This window comes from Cupressus sempervirens, chromosome 11 (genome assembly GCF_028749045.1).
Source record: "Cupressus sempervirens isolate cs-2001-9-10 chromosome 11, ASM2874904v1, whole genome shotgun sequence".
NCBI classification, from domain to species: Eukaryota; Viridiplantae; Streptophyta; class Pinopsida; order Cupressales; family Cupressaceae; genus Cupressus; species Cupressus sempervirens.
The window spans coordinates 293848535-293873001 of record NC_143128.1 but is presented as its reverse complement, the minus strand read 5'-3'; the positions used below and the strand labels follow the sequence as shown (position 1 = coordinate 293873001).

The following is a 24467-nucleotide window of genomic DNA, read 5'->3' as shown; positions in this document are numbered from 1 at the left end:
ATATTCAGTAAAGGTTGTACCATTCTTAACTGCTTCAAGACAGTCCATTTCATTGCCAGACTTGGTTGATCCTCAATAGCTTCTTTATTTGTCAAAAACTTAGCCTTGAATGTCTTGGTTGAGATTTTGTCTCCCCTAGAATTTGTTAACTGCTAGGGTTGTCGTTGCACCAAAAGATTGACCTGTCAATGCCCGATACAACCACTAGACTTGTAGAAGACACAAGAGGCTGTTAAACCATGTCATGAATCCAGTGAGGGATGCTGGTCCACTGCCAACAATCCCCCTCCCGATGGTACTCGTTGCAGCCTGCAAGGATTCAAACCTATGACCAAGCTTTGACACCACTTATTAAGTGCTAGCATTGCCGTTGCACCAAAATATCGACATATCAATGGAGAACATCAAAGCTACGGACCTCGATTAAGATTTCTAATTTTGTTTTGGTTTTTTGTTTGTGTATCAGCTTCTTGTTTATCAAGCTTAATGCAATATGTAATCAGTTTGAAACTTTGATACAATACTGATTAAAATTATACTTTATCACTGTTCAAGTCAGAAGTTTATCATTTGCAATATGTCATTGTTATATGATTTATGATCTTCTTGTTCATGTTTAAGGTCTGCCTTCTCTGTTATGCATCTAAACATTTATCATATATTATATTACAAACATATTGCAAATCTGCAACCGAAAACAATACATTACATTTGCAAACTTTATCACCATTCTTGGTTTAAAAAACCATTGTCATGACTCATAATTTCAGATTTCTATAAATATTAAATTATATTAAAAAAAAGTTTGACATGCCCAAGTCCCCCGTCTCCAATTTTGAGAAATAGTTGTACCTATACAAATACCGGTACCCTAAGTGCCCAATTACCCACAACCCCGTACAACATTGATAATTACTAATAATATTTGTTGACAACACTTTCAAGTTATCTTAAATATGATAAATTCTACAAAGAATAGAGTTCTAAAGGACCCAATTATTTTCTAGGGTCTTTTTTTAAACTGACCTAGTAGAAGGGGTCATCATAGGAAGAAAATGAAAGTGGTACCTCACTCTTCCTACATGAATGTCCATAACCGCGCAATGGATATCGAGAGTGAGAACAAGACATCCCAAGGGAAGATAAAGCCAATGATGATGAGAGTACAAAAGACAACACTGACAAAGAATCCAAGACCGTATGAGTTCTCAGAAGGTATATGACGCAAATTATGGAGGAGGTGAGAGCTAAGAAAGAAGCTACGAGGATGGAAACGAATTGTGGTGCATTGATTGTGGGCCACATAAAGGTTAACTGCCCAAAGAAGTCCTTTTGCAACATTTGCCAAGTACTAGGACACTCCATTAAGGAGTGCCCGTACAACATATAAGCTAGAAGCAAACAAGTGCTCTTCACCCAAGGAGAACAAGCAACTCCTCAATCCAAGAATCAATTTCTAAAGGACCCACTTGTTTTCTAGAATCTTTTTTTAAACTAACCTAGTAGAAGAGGTATAATTGACAAGAAGAAAATGAAAGTGGTACCTCCCTCTTCCTACGCGAATGCCCATAACCGTGCAATGGATATCGAGAGTGAGAACAAGATGTCCCAAGGGAAGTTAAAGGTAATGATGATGAGAGTACAGAATACAACACTAACAGAGAATCCAAGATTGTACATGAGAGTACAGAAGAAAACACTGACAAAGAATCCAAGACCATACAAGTTCTCAGAAGGTATATGATGGAGATGAGAGCTAAGAAAGAAGCTACGAGGGATGGAAAAAAATTGTGGTGCATTGACTGTAAGGTCGGGCCACATAAAGGTGAACTGCCCAAAGAAGTCCTTTTGCAACATCTGCCAAGTACTAGGACACTCCATTAAGGAGTGCCCATACAACATAAAAGCTAGAATGATGCAAGAGTATCCTAGGTTGCCTTGCTTTCTTGCTCATCTTTGTTCAATTTGCCTATCAGTGTCGAGTTCCAGTGGTTGTCGAGCTATAGTTGTTGTTGAGTTGTTCAATGTTGACCAAGTTGTTCAATATAGTCATTCTGTGTTGACCAAGTGCTTTGGTGGTCGAGGGTTCCTTCATGCACCAAGTGAACCAAATGTTTGTTGATGCTCGTTTCTTTCTTTGACCCAGTTTGTCTATGACAAGTTCTTAGTTTGAGCCGACTTGTGCATTTAATTTGGATCATGAATTTAATGTATGGATCTTGTCTTGGGATGTGTGCACACCATTTTAAGGTCTGCCTTCTATTATGTAATGATCTAGAATCTTCTGTAAATCGTTTTGGCAAGTATAAATAGAGGTGTGTAGGCTTAGGTTAGGGGGACTTATAGAAAGTTTGCAGCAGAGGACCCTGGAAGAGCGAGTTTAGAGTTAGGTCTCACACTTAGCCATGTATGCTTAAAATCTGATGAATTAATACATTATTTGTTGTTCCTTCTCTCCTTGGTGTTGTTCTATGTGTTGCTTGCTTCCATTGTGTTTACTCAGCAAGGTATTTGCATACTTAGGTGTGCCTTTGGCCCTAGTTATTCAGATCCCTCCTTCCGTCAGGTGTATTAGAACTTGAGGTTCGCCCTTGAGGATATTGAATCGTGTAGAACCCTAAGTTGGATTTGGTTCTAGGGTGGCAGATCTACGAATTTGACCTATAACTTGCAGAGGGTTACGATCTTGCAGGAACCCGTTGTCAAAATGGTTCGAGGTAGAGGAAACGTTGACACTGCTATTATGGACATGTTGAGACAAATTGCAGCCAGATTAGATGTTGTGGAGACAGCCTAGAGGAGAGCAGCGCAGCTTGATGATGTGAGTGATGACGAAGCAATGGCACCAAACCCTAATCCTAGACTTAAAGAAGGTCAAGATGAGCAAAGATTATTGAGAATGTTGTCTAGGGCACATTCAAAGCCTACTGTAGAAGTTGTTCCTTATAATGGAAAGTTGGACACAAATGTTATGTTGGATTGGATCTCTGATATAGAGAAGTTCTTGGAGTTTGAAGGCACTCCTGATAATAGAAGGTGAAGATTGCAATCACTAGATTAGGTCATGCCTCACCATGGTGGGAGCGTCTGCAAACTGGTAGACAAAGAAGAGGAAAAGAAAATATCAAAACCTAGTTGAAAATAGTGAACAAAGTGAAATAGAAGTTCCTTCCTGTTGATTACCAAGTTAACTTATTGAGAAACATGCAAAATTTGAGACATAAGGACATGACTATGAAGGAGTACACTAAAAAATTCTATAGATTGGACATTAGATCTGGACATTCGGATGATGAGGTTGAAAAAGTTGTAAGGTATCTAAATGAGTTGAGATCTGGTATTCAAGATGAAATAAGTTTTGTGAAATTGGAAAGTATGGAAGAAGCATATCACTATGCCTTGAAAGCTAAGGAGATCTTGAAAAAGAAGCATGAGCAAAGGCAAAGAGGTAGAGGTGATAGATTCCAAAGAGGCAGAGGTGGACCTTATGGAGGTGGTGGCAGATCCGACAATTCTGCGCAAGATAAGGGCAAATCTAAATGGAAAACTGACGAGAAGGGCAAGACTAAGTGGAAAGGTGGTAGCTCTAAACGAGGAGGTACTAATTCTTACCGAGGAATAGGTAATTCTTATTCTAGAGGTGGCTTTCGTGGTAATTGTTTCGGATGTGGTAAAGGACATAGATCCTTTGAGTTTAGATACTCTAGTGAGAATGAACAAGGTAATAGAAATGTTGTGATTCAAGGAGACCTTGAGGGTTCACCAAGTGGACCTAAGGTTGGAGAAAACCTGATGGTAAGGAGAAAACATGTTGGTAAGGAGAACTTTGTACAATAAAACAGTTGATGAGGAACCTATCCTAAGGAGAAGTCTTTTCAAGACCAGATGTAAGATGGTAGGAAAATGTTGCAAAGTGATTGTTAACAGTGGCAATTCAGCAAATTTGCCATCAGAGGAGTTGATTACAAAGTTGCAGTTGCAGAGGTTGAAAGACCCTAAACCCTATCATGTTTCATGGGTCAAGGATGAGCATAAATTGTTGGTAAGTGAGCAATGTGTTGTGAAATTCAAGATTGCAAATTACTTTGATGAAGTTCTATGTGATATTATGCCAATGGATTGTTGTCATATTCTATTGAGTTGACCTTGGTAGTATGATAGACATGCTATACATGATGGTAGATTGAATTGATATACTCTCTGGGTGAATGGAGAAAAGAAAATACTGTTGCCTTCGATTGAAGTTCTTGATGAAGTAAATTGTACTACTATGAGAATTTGCATGGTTAGTGGAAAGCAATTTGAAAAGGAAATGAAAAAAAAAAAAGTTTTGCTATAATTCCTAGAAGGCCAAGTTGTGGTAGTAATGGTCGAGCGATAGAATATAGTAATGATTGAGTGACAGATAGAGGACGAGTAACAGAAGATGGTAAAGGCCGAGTGACAGTAGAAAAATACAGTAAAAGTCAAGTGCTAGCAGAAATGGAAAGTTTGCTTGATGAATATAAAGAGATTGTGGTTGAAGCCATACCTATTGGTTTATCGCCAGTAAGAAGTACAAGTCATTGTATGGATCTGATTCCTGGAACTAATTTGTTGAATAAAGCACCATATAGATTGACACCTACAGAGAATGAAGAACTTAACATACAAGTGTAAGAGTTGTTGCAGAAAGGTTTGATTAGAGAAAGCTTGAGTCCATGTGTTGTACCTGTTGTATTGGCACTCGAGAAGAATGAAGCATGGAGCATGGAGAATGTGTACTAATTCCAGAACTATTAACAAGATAACAATGAAATATAGGTTTCCTATGCCGAGGATGGATGACATAATAGATTGTTTGAGTGGAGCAAAGTATTTACCAAGAATGATTTGAAGAGTGGTTATCATCATATCATAATCAGAGAAGGTGATGAATTGAAGACTACTTTCAAGACAAAAGATGGTTTGTATGAATGGTTGGTGATGCCATTTGGTTTGACTAATGCACCTAGTACTTTCATGAGGTTGATGAATGAAGTTCTAAAGAGATTCTTGGGTAAGTTTGTGATTGTTTATTTGGATGATGTTCTAACATTCAGTAAGACTAAGGAAGAACATCTTGAGCATATTAGGCAAGTATTGTAGAGATTGAAAGAGGAGAAGCTGATTAATCTGAATAAGTGTTCCTTTATGCAATGGGAGATTGTGTATTTGGGATTTGTAATTTCAGCTAATGGTTTGAGAATGGATCCTAAGAAGGTTAAAGCAATTTTGGAGTCACCTACACCTAAGAATGTGGTTGAGGTAAGATCATTTTATGGTTTGGCTAGTTTATAAAGAATTTCAATCATGTTTGTAATGATATGACTAAGACGAGGAGATAAAAAGGATTTCAAATGGACACAGGAGCTGACAAGAGTTTTGAGACTTTGAAACAAAAGGTTGTTGAGTTACCTGTATTGGCTTTGCCTAATTTCAATAAGGTATTTCAAGTTAAGTGTGATGCAAATGGTAGTGTAATAGGAGCTTTGTTGAGTCAAGAAGGTAAACCCATTGCTTTCTTTAATGGGAAGTTGAATGATGCTAAGGAAGTATTATGTGTATGATCAAGAGTTTTATGATATTGTTCAAGCCTCAAAGAAGTAGAGACATTATTTGATTCCTAAGGAGTTTGTGTAGTACACTGATCATAAAGCTTTACAGTATTTGGGAAGTCAACATAAAGCTTTACTGATCATTAAGGAGTGCCCGTACAACATAAAAGCTAAAATAACACAAGTGCTCTTCATTCAAGGAGAACAAGCAACTCCTCTAACCAAGAATCGAGTTCTAAAGGACCCAATTGTTTTCTAGGACCTTTTTTTTAACTGACACAGTAGAAGAGGTCATTCACAAGAAGAAAATGAAAGTGGCACCTCCCTCTTCCTACGCGAATGCCCATAACCATGCAATGGATATCGAGAGTGAGAACAAGATGTCCCAAGGGAAGATAAAGCCAATGATGATGACAGTAAAGAAGACCGCACTAACAGAGAATCCAAGGCTGCATAGGTTCTCTGAAGGTATATGGTGCAAATTATGAAGGAGATGAGAGCTAAGAAAGAAACTATGAGGGATGGAAAAGAATTAAGGTGCATTGACTGTAAGGTCGAGCCACATAAAGGTGAACTGCCCAAAGAAGTCCTTTTGTAACATTTGCCAAGTACTAGGACACTCCATTAAGGAGTGCCTGTACAACATAAAAGCTAGAAGTACACAAGTGTTCTTCACTCAAGGAGAACAAGCAACTCCTCGAACCACACCACCCAAGCCACCCACAAACACTAATACCTCACTGAGAGAATATCACAACAACCAGCAAGAGAACAACATCAATAACAAAAATAACACATTGTGAAGCCGAATCCATTACAATGCAAATGGGTGACCATGATACAATTTTGGAGCTCCAACGAGGCACAACTTCACACAAGACTATCAAAGTTGGCAAGGAGGTGGACGTTGGTTGTGCAAATGGTGTAGTCCAAGTAATTAGAAGGACACCAATTGTCCCAAGCAAAAAGGGGTGAATCTAAACCACAGGAGGAGGTGTTGGCAATTAACAGGTTGCAAACCAAGAAGGTAACATACCTTGATTCTTGTACACGAAAGGAAAGGTTGAAAAAAGAAAAGGACAATATCCAAAGACCAATGGAAGAATGAAGAACATCACATGATACTGACAGTAGACCCCAACAGTCAAAATCAGTAAGGAACATTATGCAACAAATGTTGCAAGCTACGGTACCTATGGAAGTGTTAGAGCTTCTAGAGTTTGTGCCACAATTGACGATGGCCATTACCAACATAGCTGGTAATAAAACAAGCGACCAGGACACTGACAAGCCGACGGAGCAATGAGAAGACAGTTTCACCATAGGTCCCATGCGACCAGTGACTAGTGACTTGTAGAGGGAGGACACTAGTCGTCGTAGAAATGGAAATAATGGGATGGAGACTAAAGAACATTATTGTGGACATAGGATCCGGCATAAATGTATTGTTGAAAGAGACATGGAAAGCACTCGACAAGTCAATACTCTGGTCACCAACCTTCCATTTAGCGGGTGCCAACCAACATGGCATCAAACCAATAGGAACAATCATGGCTCAAAAGGTAATTATTGTTACCCAACAATTCTTCTTGGACTTCATAGTCATATCATTGGAGAAGAAGGCATATGAGCCCTCCTTGGAAGGGAGCAATAGATCACAATGAAGGTAAACCACAACTCAAAGAACACGTGCTCTATCAAGACGGATAGAAGGAAGTCTAATTGACTTGTAGAACCACGCAGTCGGTCAGGAACTGGCCTCAAACTCAGAGTCCGAACACAAGGGAATTTGACATGGAAGGAAGGGGGATGGAACTCAATGATGAAGGGATACTAGATTGTTCAAAAGATGAAACTAGTTCCCGCAACTGGTTGTTTTATTGGCAAATGGAGGACTGTGAGGTCTTCCACCCAAGCTGTAATATGTTGGAAATTGAAGTAGGGTTGTAAAGTGACACTACTCCTCTGGAGTATAGCCAATACAAGGAAGGTGTGGCTAGGGTGGATGACATACCGGCTCATAAGTTCAAGAGGGGCAAAGCAGTTAAGTGCAAAGAACTAGGGAGGAAGCAAAAAGTTGAAGCAACTGAGAAAAGAAAGAAGACGGCTATAAAAACTAAGAAAAAGCACCCATGGCAAAATCAAATATTCAAAGGAAAGTAAGAAAAACTAAAGGGTGCGCTATCTTGTAATAAATGAAGAACTTTGAAAAATTAAAAGTCAAAAAGATCAAGTAAAGAAATGAAAAAATAAAAAGAGAAAAAAGAATGGTCAAAAAGCTAACGTCGGAAAAAATTATAAACAAGGGGAATAAAAGTAAAGGGAGATAGGAAAATTAAAGAAGATGCCTCATAAAAAATTGAAGAATTGGTTTTTCTTATAAAGAAAAAGTGTTTTATCAAATACCTAACCCTTGCAGTATTCATAAATTGCCTCGAAACCAAGTAATTTTGCAAAAGCAAAAAAGAAGAGAAGTGAGCAAACCGAAGAGAGGGAAACATAAGTTCACAAGAGACCGATTATGACATAAGAGTTTTGGTACGGAGTTCCTTGGCTATACGCACTAGCAAATCGCAGATAAGGGCAACGGCTATGCAGCCACGAAAATAGCAAGCCATACAAAGGAAAAAGACCTCTTTTTTCAAAAGCTATAATACATTGTATAGGAAAAACCAAATTCGAGGTTGGATAGCCACTACCACAAATAAGTGATTAGACATTCCCATCCTATGGTTGCGGTTTTAGAAAACATTGTACGATCATCATACAAGCACACCACAGAGGTCATACTAGAGAGGGTCGTACCAGTACTAGACAGGTTTGTACTAGTGCTAATTGTACCAATACCAAAGAGGACCGTACCAATACTAGACAGGTTTGTACCTAAGGGGATTGTAGCAATAATAGAGAGGACCATGCCAAAGAGGACTGTGCCAACCACATAGGTTCATACTAGTGTGGGTCATACCAATACCAAAGGGGATCGTACTGATACAAAATACATTTGTATTAGTGGTGGCTAACTAGTGGTGGCTAACTAGGGCACTAAATAGTCTAGCATAAGTCCCACCCATGGCACATTTGGTCCCAACAGAGAGGGCATGTCAAGCAAATCACATGCACAACATGGTCGACTTGAGGGCACATAGAATGGGGCGCACTACCCTTCATGTTGTGACCTCACAAGGCATTGTGTAGGCCACTTCGGTAGCATAGATCCTCTTTGTTGTCGACTCCATCATGGGTCTATTTATCTTGGCCTTCTTCTCAAGATGTGTGACTTTTGCGAGTGGCTGCCCCTTGATGAGGAGTAGTGTCTGCTTATCACATTAGTCTCTTAAAATCACACCCTTTTCTATTTCAAACATGGTCTTAAGGATCATTGTTTCTAAATTTAATATCTTTAGTTCCTTCCTTACTTCTGTTATTAGACCTTCATTAAAACCTCTTCCATTAATATCAATCGCTGTTTGCATATTTTAACAAATAATTTGTTGTTTTCTTCTTTTTATAATTGCTGCTTATTATTTTTGTTTATTTTTTCCTGCACTTAAAGGATGGCACCTTACCCCTTAAATATTTGCCTTTTGTCTTTGTCTGAATGAGGTAGGCCCTAGTTTTTAAGTGGACTTCCTTTATTATTTTTACTTAAGTCCAAGGTCAGCTCTTTTTAAATGTGCAGCCCTACTTTCTATATAAGTGAGACAGAGCCATAATATTAACAATTACCAAAATATGTATAGTTAAAGCCAAACAATGAAATTACCTAGGGCCATGGCTTTTGAAATTTTAATATATCAGATTACATTATATTTATGCCAAGTCAAGAAGATCAAGAATCTGGCTAGCAAATTGTATGTATAGTTTAATATTTATCAACAGAAATCTCCGTCTCTTCCTACCTTCATTCATTCTGTGTGGAATCCTCCCTTCTATTATGAAGGAATGGCAATAGCATGGAAGTCTCACTACCAACATTTTTTGCTGTTAATAGATTAACTTCTCTATTACAAAGTGAAACCTAATTAAGAATTAGAATTGAATAAATTTATAAAACAGGAGTTACTATTAAACAGCCCATTTTTATTCTCAGTTATCAGAAAAGCCCTTCTTACCTATTTTCTGCTATTGATATCTAACATTGAAATTATAATGAACTAGGCAAGTTAAAAATATGTTTTTTTTCCCTTTTTAAGACTGGTTATTGATTGATATTCTTTTACACTGACGGTTCAAAATAACTTGGCATTTACACTCCAGAATTCAAAGAGACTGACATTTTCTCATCCACAACCCTGAAACGTCTTGAAAGCATCTGCCATGTCTCCGCAATCAAGATCCACTGATTATCAAATCTGGCTTCAATGTATTTTTAAGCTTTAGGTAATATCAAATGGAAAATGCCCTAAAATACTTTCAACAATATGTAAATAAGAATGCAGCTGGAATACTATTATCCTACTGCCATAGGACATCGCCACCAAAATTAGGCTGCTTCACATAAACTTACCCTATAAACTTTACTCCCTTTTGTACTACATCTCTCTATAAGTTCCCAAGCCTTCTTCAAAGAAACACATAGTTCTTCAAATACCCTGACAACTGATCCCGTCAAAGCTGTCTTTGAGTCCTTAACATCATCCAGCAGAGGTTTCAAAAGCTTCAATTGTTCAACCAGACATTGGCAATTTGAATGATCTGCCCCAATCTTTCCATTCAGTGTCACAATTTCATGAATTGATTGATCAATGTCAGCAAACAAAACATGTAGAGGATCCATAGGCCTTACACCTGTTCCAAAGAAAAAAGATAAGTAAAATATCAATAGAACTATAAAAAATTATTACAATTTGTCCACCACTGCATTCTTCACTTGCTCCACTGTCCACATAACCCAATGTAATCTACTTATGATCTTTAGCAATCGACTAAATATTTGGTAAATATGCAACAAAACTTAAAAACTAAAATATAAAAAATTGCAATTTAAAAACTAGCTAAATTAGAAGGTATGTGTCAAACATGAGACAGGACAAGAGCCACAGTATTCAACACTACACCAGTAAAACCAGATTTCACAAATGTTAACTATAATACTTCTTTGAGGGATGATACAATTAGCATCCACTATTTACAGTTCATGTATTGTTCAGAAAACATTTATGTGTTCATCTGTTCAAGAAAATGAAACTTGGAAGAAACATTCTATTAGTAAGAAGGCAAGATCAAAATCCATCTATCCTCTAGGAAACAATGAAGTGTAAACCACCTTTCGGACAAACACAGGGACATACATATTTACAGTAACCATTTCTGATCCAACAGAAATTGTTCAAGAAAACTCATTCATGCAGGAAAGAAGACATGGCATCAACTGCAGGTCAAGGAAAACATATCATTACATAAAAAGAAGGGCTTTTGAATTTTAATTTGAACCTAATAGTAATGCATTTTGTATTTTGACAATAAATGAATTAATTGCTCAGTGTCAAAATTTCCAGATCAGATGCAATAATGTTAAAATGTTTCACAAAAGCAGTTGAAAGAATATTGCTTAACAGAAGGAAGATGACATCCAATGAATGTATCTTTAAAATCATCTCAGTTGGAATCTAGAATCTAATGGACAATTTTTTCCTCACTAAACTACTCAATGCCAAGTAAACCTTAAACCCCCATAATCTCAATACGGGTAAAAACAGATTACAGATTTGGGGAAGTGAATAAAAAGGCACTATAATCTAATGCAATAATGTGCATGTCTTCCATTGGAGCTTTTAAATTTATTCCCCCACAAACCAAATAACATGAAATGAGAAGTCATTGCACACCAATATCTGAGAACAGCTGTTCTCATCAGAGGAACATTACCATCAATTCGATAGTATCATAGTTGAAAGACTAGGACTTGACTTGGCAGCCCAAAATTTTGACTCGAACTTGAGACTCAGCATGAGCTCAGAGAAAAAAAACCACAACATTACAGATTAAAAAGGAAATTTAAGAATTTAGAAAACACAGAAGTATAATTTGACAATCAATTTCTCATAATTGAAACATTATACACCATACGCTCCTCAAACTCTCAAAATTTAAAATTTTCAAAGTCAACAATACAATGTATTTCAATAAAATTTAAAGTAATAAATTTATGATAGCATTACACTTGTTTACTTATGAGGCTCTTGCAACCATTAACTCATCCCAAATCAGAAATAAGAAGAAAGTATATTGATGGATTTCATCACAGATTTGCCAGAAGTCCAATGTAAGGATTGTCTATATGTGGTGGTAGATAGGGTTACAAAGTATGCTCACTTTCATGCTAAATCTTCAGAATTTAAAGCACCAAAGGTAGCACAATTGTTTTTAAAGAGATTTTCAGACTTCATGGCTTTCCAAAGATGATTGTGAGCAACAGAGATAATAAATTTCTTAGTTTGTTTTGGCGAGGACTCTTTTGTTTGACAGGAACAGAGTTAACACCAAGCACTAGCTACCATCCACGAATGGATAGGCTAACTGAAATAGAAAATAAGTCAATTAACGGCTATTTGAGTAATAATGTTACAGGGCAGCAAACAGTGTGGATTAAGTGGTTACATCTAGGGAAGTATTGTTGTAACATCACTCAACACATATCAATTAGTATGTCTCCCTTCAAAGCACTCTATGGTTACAATGCTACACCTTTTGTGGATTTGATCTTTTCAGATAGTAGAGTTCCAAGTACTAAACATGTGGTCCAGCAAAGCAAGGACATTTTGGCAGCTCTCAAAGAGAACTTGCAGCATGCTCAAAATCAACAAAAGTTATATGCTGACCAGCACCAGAAAGAATGTCTGAGGTGGGTGGCATGGTATTTCTAAGGTTGCAGTCCTATAGACAGTCATCCATTAAGGGCAGTGGGGCAGAAAAGATAAAACCACAATTCTATGGTCCTTATCCAGTGGTAAGTAAAGTGGGACAGGTTGCATATGAACTGGAATTACCAAGCAGGGTGGATTAAGTGGTTACATCTAAGGGAGTACTGTTGTAGCGCCGCTCACCACATATCAATTAGTATGTCTCCATTCAAGACATTCTATGGTTATGATGCTACATCTTTTGTAGATTTGATCTTTTCAGATAGTAGAGTTCCCAGTGCTAAAGACGTGGTCCAGCAAAGCAAGGACATTTTGGTAGCTCTCAAGGAGAACTCTCAGCATGCTCAGAATCAACAAAAGTTATATGCTGACTCTCACCGGACAGAAAGAACATTTGAGGTGGGTGACATGGTATTTCTGAGGTTACAGTCCTATAGACAATCATCTATTAAGGGCAGTGGAGCAGAAAATTTAAAACCACAATTCTGCGGTCCTTCTCCAATGGTAAGAAAAGAGGGACAAGTTGCTTATGAATTGGAATCACCACTCGATGGTAGAATTAACAATACTTTCCATATCTCATGTCCTAAGAAGGATCTTGAACAGCAGATTGAACCTTCCACGGAATTGCCACCACTCGACTATGAATGCAAACTAAATTCGGAACCTGAAGCAGTGTTGGATGTAAGAGAAAGAAGGTTAAGGAACAAGCTGATTCCAAAATACTTAGTGAAATGGAGGCGACTTCCACAAGAAGATGCCACTTGGGAAGGGATCAAGATCTTTGAGCATCCCAATTTGAAATTGCTTGAGGTCGACCAATTAGAGGGTGGAAGGAATGTGATGAACCCAAATTAGAAGGGGCTGGTGAGCCAGCCAGATGGTGCTCATTAGCGCCTCTTCATCTTCTCTATAATTAGAATTTAAATAAATAAAATATTTACATAAATAAGAATAAGTTAAGGTAGGCCGGCCCAAGCCAACTTGGGGTTATCTGTTCTATAATTAGCATTTAAATAAATAAAATGCTACATTAAAAAATAAGTTAAGCTAGGCCGGCCCTAGTGGACTTGGGTTTTGTTATAAGTGTTTTTTTTTCTAATAAAAAGTTTTTATTTCCCTTTTGGGTCAACTTTGGCCAAAGTCTTACACACTACCTCTTTAAGAGGAGGCTCCAGCATCATTTAGGCATGCTCCTGAACAATTTAATTTGCCATTGAGCACGCAGGGAGTTGACGTGTGTAATGTCCCCTTCTCCGTGCTAGGCCTTACTGGCGCCTTGTTGGTCTATCTCCCCGTCCAGATAGGCTAACGGCATTGATCATGAGGATGCCAAACAGTCACAGGGGTTTATTTGGTTTCGTTGGGGAAATGTTTTAGAGGATGAGCTTTGCTATAATTAAGTCACTTTATTTTATAAAGTGGATTTATAAAGTTACTTTATGACTCAAAATCATTTTATTACAAAAGTAACTTAAGTGACTACAAGACGAAAAATGGCTTTTTATCCCACATTGCCTAGTTGTTTGTACTTCCCCTCATATCGAGGTTATAAAAGCTATGAGCTCCTTGGGATTGTCACCATGAAATGTGATATTATTCAAAATACAAGAAGGTTTCTTAAATGTCACTGGTTGCTTAAGGACAAAATCCCTTAAGGCAGCAGAGGAATTGGATGTAGCCCCAGCTACTCTTAGAGATTTCTTTCAGTTTGACGCAGGTATTGGAGGAGTGATACTCTAGTCGTATCAGACCTGCCTGAGAATCAGACTTAACATACATATATATATGTAGAGGTGGGAGTCCATAGTGATAACCAGAGTTGGGAAGGATTAATCTGCTTAAGGTGGACGAACATCATAGTAGCAGAGCAGGGATGCATTCTATCTGGTGTAGCAAGATATCAACAATGCGGAAGCAAGACTTGTCGGTTAACATATGCTCTCCGCTCTTAGGATGGACATAGTATTTGGAGTTGCGGGTGAACTCAGAGTCACTGCAGGCAGTTTGTTGAGAGTTGAGTGTGGGTGACAGGTTGGTAGTAACCGCAGGAGCATTGCCACAATCAACACGGGTTATATCATTCCCTTCTGTATGTGGAGCATGTCAGTCATAGGAGCTTAGGCCATCATCTTTCACGATAACTCCAGCAATTGGGAGGGGCTTCAATCAGCATTGTGGGTAGTATCATTGAGTTGCAGTTTATGTGATTCCAGTAGTAATTGGAGGTACTGGGATTCGATCACAAGCAGCTAGGAGTCCGAACTTAGTACTAGGCAAGCAGAACTTTATTCAAGCTGCGTAAACAGGTAAGCCATTCTCGGCAACACCAAATGCCATTGTTACTCATTTTGTGTCTATCTATGTAAAGCATCCAGTCAAATAGTTCGGAGCAGTCTAGATGCTTGAGCTTTTTGCCGCTACATGTCCAGTATGGATTGTAACTTAAGTAACTGAATATCCAGTGGAATGTTTTTTTTTGGTAGCATACTGCAATGTTCTGAGTCTTCTTTGATCTTTCAAGTTATTGCATGGAGATTCTACAATATTACGAAGAGTTAAGAAACGTTGTGATAAATCTATTGGTCCATTCCTAACCATAAAGTGAGCTCGCCCAAATTTTATTGTTGCTAAACGGATTGGATTTCTTACAGTGGTATCAAAGCCACAAGACTGCCAACTTGTGGGAAAATTATTGAAGTCGCAGGTTGGTTAAAACTGAGATAGTAAACAAATGGGTGGAGGGTTATCTCTGGAAGTATGTAGGGGGGCAACAGAGAGCTTGGGTTAAATGGTTATATTAGGGGAATACTGCTACAACTCCTACCACATGTCCATCCGGATGACACCATTTCAGGCTCTCTATGGCAACAAACCTCTATCATTCATAGTTCTGGCCTTATAGGACAGCAGAGCACCATTAGCTGGAGCTTGGATATAGGATCAGCAGGACAACAAGACTTCACATCTTACAAGGATAGATATATAAAAGCAATTATGAAAGGCACATCAGAATATCGGGCCTCTTGTTGCCAACTCAGTAAATGATATTATAGATTTATAGATAGCCAATCTTCTTCCAGCACATGTTAAGTTTCAATTCAGTGATTGCAGACTCGTCCGTATAGCTGAATCATGCCTTAAAATAACAACAATATGAACTACAATCTCATACACCATACACTAGTGCAGCAAAGGAAATTTATTCCTTAGTGTTAAGAGGCACTGAGTATAAATCTCATGGCCACAATGATATATCTATTCAACCCTTGCAAATTATTCTCCCAGTGTTTAGCACATGGTGACTGATGCCACTTGCATCCCAGCCTCAATACTCCGACCCTATGCAGTCTTAGCATTTAGTCTTCCGTAGAGAGGATGAACTCTTAAGGGCCTGTATTGTACGATGCCTGGATAGCTACTAGGTTGTTGCTTTGTTGCGATGAACACAAATTACTGTTGTCGGTAAATTCTATATTGTAGTCAACGGGTAGAATTGTATCTGAAAGGGCGCATGACGATTGAGTCACCCCTTCGGGAAAGTATATGTACACCGTCCGGAAGGGACTTTGGGAAATCATCATAATCATATTGTAAGCATGGAGTTCATATTGCGTATATGAATAAAGTATCTGTTTTGTGTTATATCTTACTATACTACATGTGATAAGTATCCTTTTACCCTGTACAATAAACATTTGGCGTCGTTACCAGTCGAACTTGGAACAAAAGAAGTGTTATGAAGATTAATGCCTAATCTGCTTAATAAAAATAGGAATTAGATAAAAGATAAGGATGAGATACGCACAGTACAGGAAGTATTAATTTTAGCACAACAGGCGGAGCATAGACAGAAGCTTCAGCAGACTACTGATAGACACCGAGGGGGTGAAGGAGCACAGACGAAGGGAGTGCATTCACCTAGTAGACCGAGGAGTGCCGAGGAATTGCTAGAAGAGACTTGACAGTGATTGAATTTGGTGGAAGAGACAAAGGAGTTCCTTAATTTGTATACGCCAAGGGTAGAGAATTCGAACAGAAGGGAAGTAACTCGCACGGCTCGAAGTGTCAAAAAAGCACGACCGTGGAGTGAACTCTTCGTTCCCAATACACCCAACGAACAGATACAAGCAAAGAATTGAAAGGTTCGCTTGAGGAAGATCTTTTCTCACCGGGTAACACAGTTGTCCAAATTAGGGTCATTCTCTGAAGCAACATGGTTGTGCAGAACAGCGCAGGTGCTAAGAACAACGCAAGTACTCATAACAGCGCGGGTGCTAAGAACAACACGAGTACCCAGAACAGCGCAGGTGCTCAGAACAGCACGGGTACACAGCAAGTACCACATAATCAGAAGAAAGTAGCAATGGTAGGACCAAAAGAAAAAATGTCGAAGTTCAGTGGTGATGGGACGGCAAATCCGATCAAACACTCCAAAACATGCGAAACAATATAGACAGCAAATAGAGTAAAGGACTAGGATGACTAAGTCCGACAGTTCCTGGCCACCCTATGGGGTGTTGCGATTGATTGGTTTTCGGATGCTAATCTACAGAAATTAACTACATGGACAAAAGTCAGAAAGGAATTCATAGCACAGTTCTGACTACTAAGGGACGATAATGAAATTGTGGCAAAAATATACAGTACAAAGCAAGGAAAGAATGAAACGATTCATGTGTATGCAAGAAGGCTGAAAGAGTTGGTGGGAAAGATGGAGAGCCAACCAGCGGACGGATTAAAGAAATGATGATTTGTTGAAGGGCTACGACCGGCACTAAAGAAGAAAATGAAGATTGTACTTCCAACATCGTACATGTTGCTTGGTAGTATAAAAACACCAATAGTGCATAAATGTGTATAATCGAGCGATGGATCTGAAAAGTGAGTAGAAAACAAGCAAAAACAAGAAGCACAAATCGTTAGACTCAAACGATTCATCTTTCGAAAGTAGCAGCAGCGACGAAGAATCAAGTAAGAAAGTTCGAGCGTTGTAGAAAGATATGTTACGGATGATGAAGGAATTTAAAAATCTGAAAAAAAATCCTGACTCAATGAAAGGGGAATTGTGGTGTACAGACTGTAAGGAGGGCCACACAAAGGGCTTCGACCCGAAAAAAACAATTTTGTGATATTTGCCAGATTGCAAGACATTCCACCAAGGAATGCCTGTTCAATATGAAGTCAAAGGGGCACCAACAAGTGTTACTGACGCAGGAAGTGTCCACCACAGGAGCAAGAACAAACACGAACAATGACACAACCTTAGGAGGGTACCGTAACGATAACTGGCGCGGACGAGGTAGTAACAATAACGATAATAACAATAATGGGGGCCGAAGTCAGATATAGTACAACTCGAGCTGACGGCCAACAATACAATGTCGTGTGTACAACCTCTGGAGGCACTTCGCCAGAGACTATACCACAAAGGAAACGCCATAGTTGTTATGCAAATGGTGCAATCCAGGAGACCACGAGGACAAGGGGTGAACTTGTTAAGCATCGAAGCATGTAATGAGAAGATACTAGCCATCACTTGTGAACAAGCAAAGAATGCAATGTACCCAGATGCAGAGGAAATAAAGAAGAGGTTGCAGCAAGCACGAACTAAGTTGGAAAAACAAATAGAAACAGAGAAATTACAAACAAGAGACACTGCCCTCACCTCGAAGAGGAACCTGGCCAAACAAAATATTATAAAGTAGGTAATGCAAATGGAAGTTCCTATGAAATTAAATGACCTTACAATGCCTCAGTTGCGAACGGCAATACTGAACATGACACCACTCTCGAAAACAATGGAGGAGACAGAAAACAATGGAGCAAAGCAACTGCAATAGACCCAATGCTATTTGCACTCACAACGGGAAGGCATCCTACAGTAGTAGAGATGGGTATCCTGGGAACCGTACTCACGGACACAATCGTAGACAGAGGGTTAAGAGTAAACGTACTACCAGAGGATATATGGAAAAAGTTGGGACAACCTACGTTGTGGCCACCTACATTTCAATTACTCACTGCCGATCAACACAGGATTAAACCTTTAGGAACCCTAATGGCACAGCCTATAACTATCGGCACACAACCATTCTTGTTGGATTTTGTGGTCATACCGTTAAAAAGAAAAGGGTATGATGCCATCCTCGGACGAGGCTAGTTGGTACAAGCGAAGGTGAAACATGATTGGAAACGGAATACTCTGTCCATGGAAGGCGAAGGCCAAAGATTTGTAATCGACCTTCACACATAGATGGTAGGTGAGGAGGCAGCATTGTCAAATTCCGAAGGCAAAGGCAAAGGGGAAGACAAGGGGTAGAAAAGAAAGGAATCTAATCAAGAGGGGATATTGAGATTGAAAGGAGGGTCTAACGATGATGACTTGGACTTGGTGAACGACCTACTCCATTGGCAGATGGAGGACTACGAACTTTTTTCAAGCTATAACATGTTAGGAGTCGAAGATGGAAAAGAGGAAAATGAATGTCCGAAGGAATACAGCGAAGTAAAAGGAGAAGCGGTTACACCTAAAGCTGAAGGAAAGACGGTCATGGCTGAAGCTGAAGGAAAGAGCATACCGTATGGCCAGTACAAGAGATAGAAATACCGTACAAACCCAACAAAAGGAAAGATTTCACCGTACAGTACATAGTGAACGAACCACACAGAAAGAAAAGGTTGCACCACATGACGGATTTAGTAGAAAGGTGTCAGCAACAAGGAAAACACATTGTACAGCCAGCACAAGGGGTCAAAAAGAACTACGTAGCAACTAGAAATGCACACCGTACGGCCACTAGGCAATACCATACGGATCTCACACACAGACACAAAACATGCACCATATGGCAAGGGGAAGACACTAGTGTACACCATACCGACAAAAAATCATGGAGACAACACTGTATGGAAGCATCAAAAAGTATCACCACACAACAACAGGAGGAAACCATACAAACAAAAAGAAGCAAACGACTATACAGAAGGGAAAAAGCCACAAGAAAGGGCCACCATACGATTGTGTATGGTTTGAGCAAAGAAAAGATGCCAAACATCATACGATCCAAAGGAAAATATAAAAGCATTGTGTTGACGTACAGAGGGGGAAAAGGAAGCGAGTGGGCGAACAGTAAGGACAACACAAGCGAACAACAGCAAAATTGACCATACGGTCAACATAGTAAACAGGCATAGCACCGTACGGTCTGGGCATCACTGTGCGGCCTGGAGGAAGAGGGTTGTGTTGTGCGACGTAGGTAAAATTTGGTAATGTATATATGTAAATATGTAAATATAAATAATTAGAATAAATAAGAAATCAACAAGAAAATTGTAATAGATGAGAAACGACAAGATGCAAAATAATAGTAAGCTAAAGGCTATAAAGTCATCGTACAGCCATCAAGTGGGAAAAAGAGCACCGTACAGCCTTCATTAAGAGCACCGTATGGCCTTTATATAAACACGTCGTACGAAAAGGCAAATTGAGAACAAATATAGAGTAAGGAACATTAGGAAGTGAGACAATACAACATGGTGGCCAAGCAAAACAAGAAGAGATGTACCATATGGTCATAAGAAGCGACTAAAGGAGGTCGTCGTATGGTCGTACGATAGAAGAGATACAAAGCAGCACAGAAAATGGCAGAGAGCATTACCATACAATAACCCTATAACGTAAGTCAAAGAAAAGAAACCTACCGTACAATGGCATAGACAACATTGTACGGCCATACGGTCAACATAGGAAAGGTTGCGAGGACATACCATACAGTCCTAAATAATTAGAATAAATAAGAAATCAACAAGAAAATTGTAATAGATGAGCAACGACAAGATGCAAAATAATAGTAAGTTGAAGGCTATAAAGTCATTGTGCGGCCATCAAGTGGGAAAAAGAGCACCGTACAACCTTCATTAAGAGCACCATATGGCCTTTATATACGCACGTCGTACAAAAAGGTAAATTGAGAACAAATATAGAGTAAGGAACATTTTACAAGAACATTAGGAAGTGAGACAATACCGTATGGTGGCCAAGCAAAACAGGGAGAGATGTACCGTACGGTCATAAGAAGCGACTAAAGGAGGTTGTCGTATGGTCATACGATAGAAGAGGTACAAAGCAGCACAGAAAATGGCAGAGAGCATTACCATACAATAACCCCAAAACATAAGTCAGAGAAAAGAAACCCACCGTACGATGGCATAGACAACATTGTAAGGCCATATGGTCAACATAAGAAAGGTTGCAAGGACATATCGCACAGTCCTAAAGGTGAAGACTTTAGAAGTGAAGGGAATTGAAACAATACCGTACAGACTCTTAGAAGAAAGAATGTGGTGTATGACCCTTTGGAAGTATACTGTACGGTTCGTTTGAGACAGGAAACACCATCGTATAGCCAAGCAGTTAAAAGGAATTAGACAGTACGGCCATTGTTTTCAGGGAAACATAAGGAGTTTTTATCTTTTCTAAAAAGAAAGGAGGACACGACAAATCAAAATAGTTTACAATGGATAACGTATGGTACCGAAGGGAAAGACATAAACAAGTAGTGAAGAAAACATAAGCGGTTCGCAGAAAGAGTATGGGATCAGAAGAAAATCACAAAAAATGGTGTGTTCAGTTGATGAGACCTGGAGCTATTATAGGCATGGAGTGTCTGTATGCCAGAGGTGGAGAGGGCATTGGATTAAGCCTTTTGAGAGAGGTGCTACACTTTGAGACACTCGGAGTAGATGTTGGACGTGAGGTTGTCTTGGTGGATGCATAGAGAGCTCGGAAAGAGTTGACCATCCAATTGGAGGTAGTCGAGTGACACTTGGCTCAGCGTACCCAGGAGTTGAAAGTAGAGAAGGTGGCACGGGTGGCTATTAAGGTCACATTGGCTAAGGAGATAGTATTGTGTTAGCAGAGGCTACAGATGCAACGTGTTTTGGATACCAGTTTGGTGTAGGCATGCGAAGAATGTCAATGTGATGTGAAAGAAAAGATTTATCTTGTTATAGTTAGTCATAGTTAATGTATTCCATTTTATTAATCTGTCTCAGTAATTTTGTAATTGTTGTATGGAGATGACTTTACTTTTTGGGGGGGATGATGTTGTCTGTAAATTCTATATTACAGCCCATGGGTAGAATTGTATCTAAAAGGGCGCGTGATGGTTGAGTCACCCCTTCAGGAAAGTATATGTACACCATCTCAAAGGGACTTTGGGACATCATCATAATCATACTATAAACATTGGAGTGCATATTGCGTATATGAATAAAGTATCTGTTTTGCGTTATATCTTATTGTACTACATGTGATAAGTATCCTTTTACCCTATATGGTAAACAATTACCTTGCCACAAGTTTAACTAGTATTACAACACCCACTGCCCTGCAATAAAAATCATCACCAAATGGATCATGTATCAATTACCAATTCGGTGATTATCATTGAGACTGTTGGACTTCGACCAGTGATGGAAGGAAAGGATTTTGTCTCCTTATATGGAGACTTCACAAAATTGGAGCTATTGGACAGACTATTGTGGACCCAAGGTCACCGAAATTGCCTATACTTACCGACGCTGGTTGTAGGACCAGTGAAGAATAAATACCAAAATCAACCATGCCTTCTCCAAGACTGACGAACCCAAAATCAACCATGCCTTCTCCAAGACTAACGAACACATATATAGCTTTGTCTGAAAGTCTCCCACGAGAATTCAAATGTGAGTCAACCCAAACAAAGAGGGAAGACCTAATTCAAAGTGGCCACTAATTATTTTTCACTAAGTTTTTGAGCTCTTTAACAAAAGGTTGGTTCCCTTAATAATTAAAAGAGACATTACAAAGAGAATAGAATTATTCTCTTATTTTGGATCTCTTTTGTACTTTCACTAATGCTCCATAATCTTCAATAGCCATCTGCATAGTCAAATATTACATGATAAACCCCTATTTTACTCCCACTCTCTCACAACTAGGAAATTAGAGAATGTGTTTCCCTACGATTAGACCTATTGATATTTGATAACAAATCTGCCATTCAATAAAATCATTAGGTTCATGAAAAAGGAGTAGATGAGCCACTTCAAAAGTGTTTATTACCATATCTGATAGATTAAAATACATGAATTAATAATAGAGATGACAATGCATACTAGTTACAGGAGTAAAATATACCTTTATTTGCAAACGAAATTATTACAGAAGAAGACCAAAGATGATCAGCTACGGATTGGAGAAAGTCCAACTAGATCATACTTTTACTTTACAATACACAACATATTTAAAGCATAGTTGGAACAATCGCCACACTCGCCAAGTTTTTGAGCTCGGTGAGTTTTTCATGAAAAAACTCACAAAAACCATTAACTCAGTAGGGAGAAAAAACTCGTGGATGCAACAATTAACTACCGACAGGGCACTAACCCAACAATATAGGGGAGAAAAAAAAATTTGCAACAACAGTTGCATTTGTGTGTTCTAGAGGCTTGAGGTGTGGAGACAAGAAGGCTCGGTGGCATCCTTAGGTGATTGCAAGTGATTCAAGGCGGATTTGAGTGGATTTGTAGAGGATTCTAACCGGTTTTAGAAGACAGATCTCTTTCTAGGTAGGTTTGCTGAGATTGTTTTTATCATAGCTGGGAAAAATTGTATAGTTTTAAAAAATGTTCTATTGTTTTGTTATTGCTAGTAAATGAATTCAAATCATTTAAAAGCATTTTAACCCTATGTTTGAATCATTTGAAAGCCATTCAGCTCTATGATTGACAAAAAAAATTGAAGAATATGTAAGATTTTCTAAAAACAAACCCTAGTTGTTCGTTAAGTTTGTTTAAATAATACTCATAGATCTAACTTCTAAGTTCTAAGTTCTAACTTTGTTTATTCATTTTTCTATAAATTTATGTCTAAGGCAGCAGTTAAGCATAAAAAAAGCATGACAAATCCACAAGAAGAGTAGCCACACAAACCATGCCCATCTGGATATATAGGCACTCGGCCTAGAAATGCAAGAGATAAGACATGGCAGTTTGCCTATGAAGCTCCGAATGATGTTGGGAAGGTTATATGCATTCCATGTGAAAAACTTATTTCTAAAGGCATAAACCACTTCAAATACCACCTTGCAAGCATAAAGAAACATGATTCAAATCCTTGTCTCAAGGTAACTGAAGAAGAAAAAAATTCATCAATACCCTACTTGCAGCTGCTGAAGAGAAAAAATTGAATAGGGAGAGAGCGAAATTAGCTAGGAGGGTTGCTATAGTTGAATCTCAAGGAGCTCCTTTTGATATGCAAGAAGAAGAAGAAGCACTTGAGAACATGCCAAAATCTCTTCATGGCCCATGGATCCACAAACAAAGTGTCTCTTTTGTCGGTTCCACTTCTTCTACATTTACTAGTTCTTCATCACCATCCACATCAGGGATAGGGAGTTATTTTGTGTCCAGGAACACAGTTGGATCATAGGCATCATTAGAGGGCACTGAAAGCAACAAGGAAGTGCATGAGCAAACTGATATTGCAATAGTTGATTTTTGGTTTTTCAACAATCTCTTAATGAATGTAGTTGATAGTCCTTACTGGTTGAATTTGGTGAACGCAATTTTAATATCGGGCAAAGGGTACAAGCCACCTTCTCGCAAGGATTTGGGTGGAAGGTTAGTATTTTACCATTTAGTAATTGTAAATAATTGTGATTCACTTTAGTTCATTGTTATATTTTAAATCTTAATTGTTATTTCCTATTTTTTACTAACACTTTATTGCACCTAGATTTCGTAGGTTGCTTGACAATGCAGTTGATAGGGCAAGAGTATTGATAGAAGACCAAAAGAAAGAGAGGAAGAAATATGGCTACACCATTTTATCTTATGGGTGGACAGATGGAAGAAGCAAAACCATTATTAATTTCTTGGTTGCTTACAAAAATGGTGTGTTGTTTTGGAAATTTGTTGATACCTCCAACAAAGTGAAAAATGCACACACATTGGCTTTAATGTTGGCAAATGTTGTCGT

At 38.6% G+C, this 24467-nt stretch overlaps 1 protein-coding gene across 3 annotated transcripts in view; it reads right to left on the bottom strand.

The window, feature by feature from the left end:
• The window catches only part of LOC149529273 (U-box domain-containing protein 4-like), a 52734-nt gene that overhangs the window by 20894 nt on the left and 7373 nt on the right, over window positions 1-24467 (bottom strand). For all 3 annotated transcript variants that reach the window (XR_016358314.1, XR_016358315.1, XM_089807918.1), the window contains exon 2: window positions 10087-10367. Coding sequence is in view for 1 of the 3 variants with exons in the window: in XM_089807918.1 (XP_089664044.1) it covers window positions 10087-10356 (270 nt within the window). In the remaining 2 variants the exon portion in view is untranslated. The remainder of the gene's footprint in view (window positions 1-10086; window positions 10368-24467) is intronic.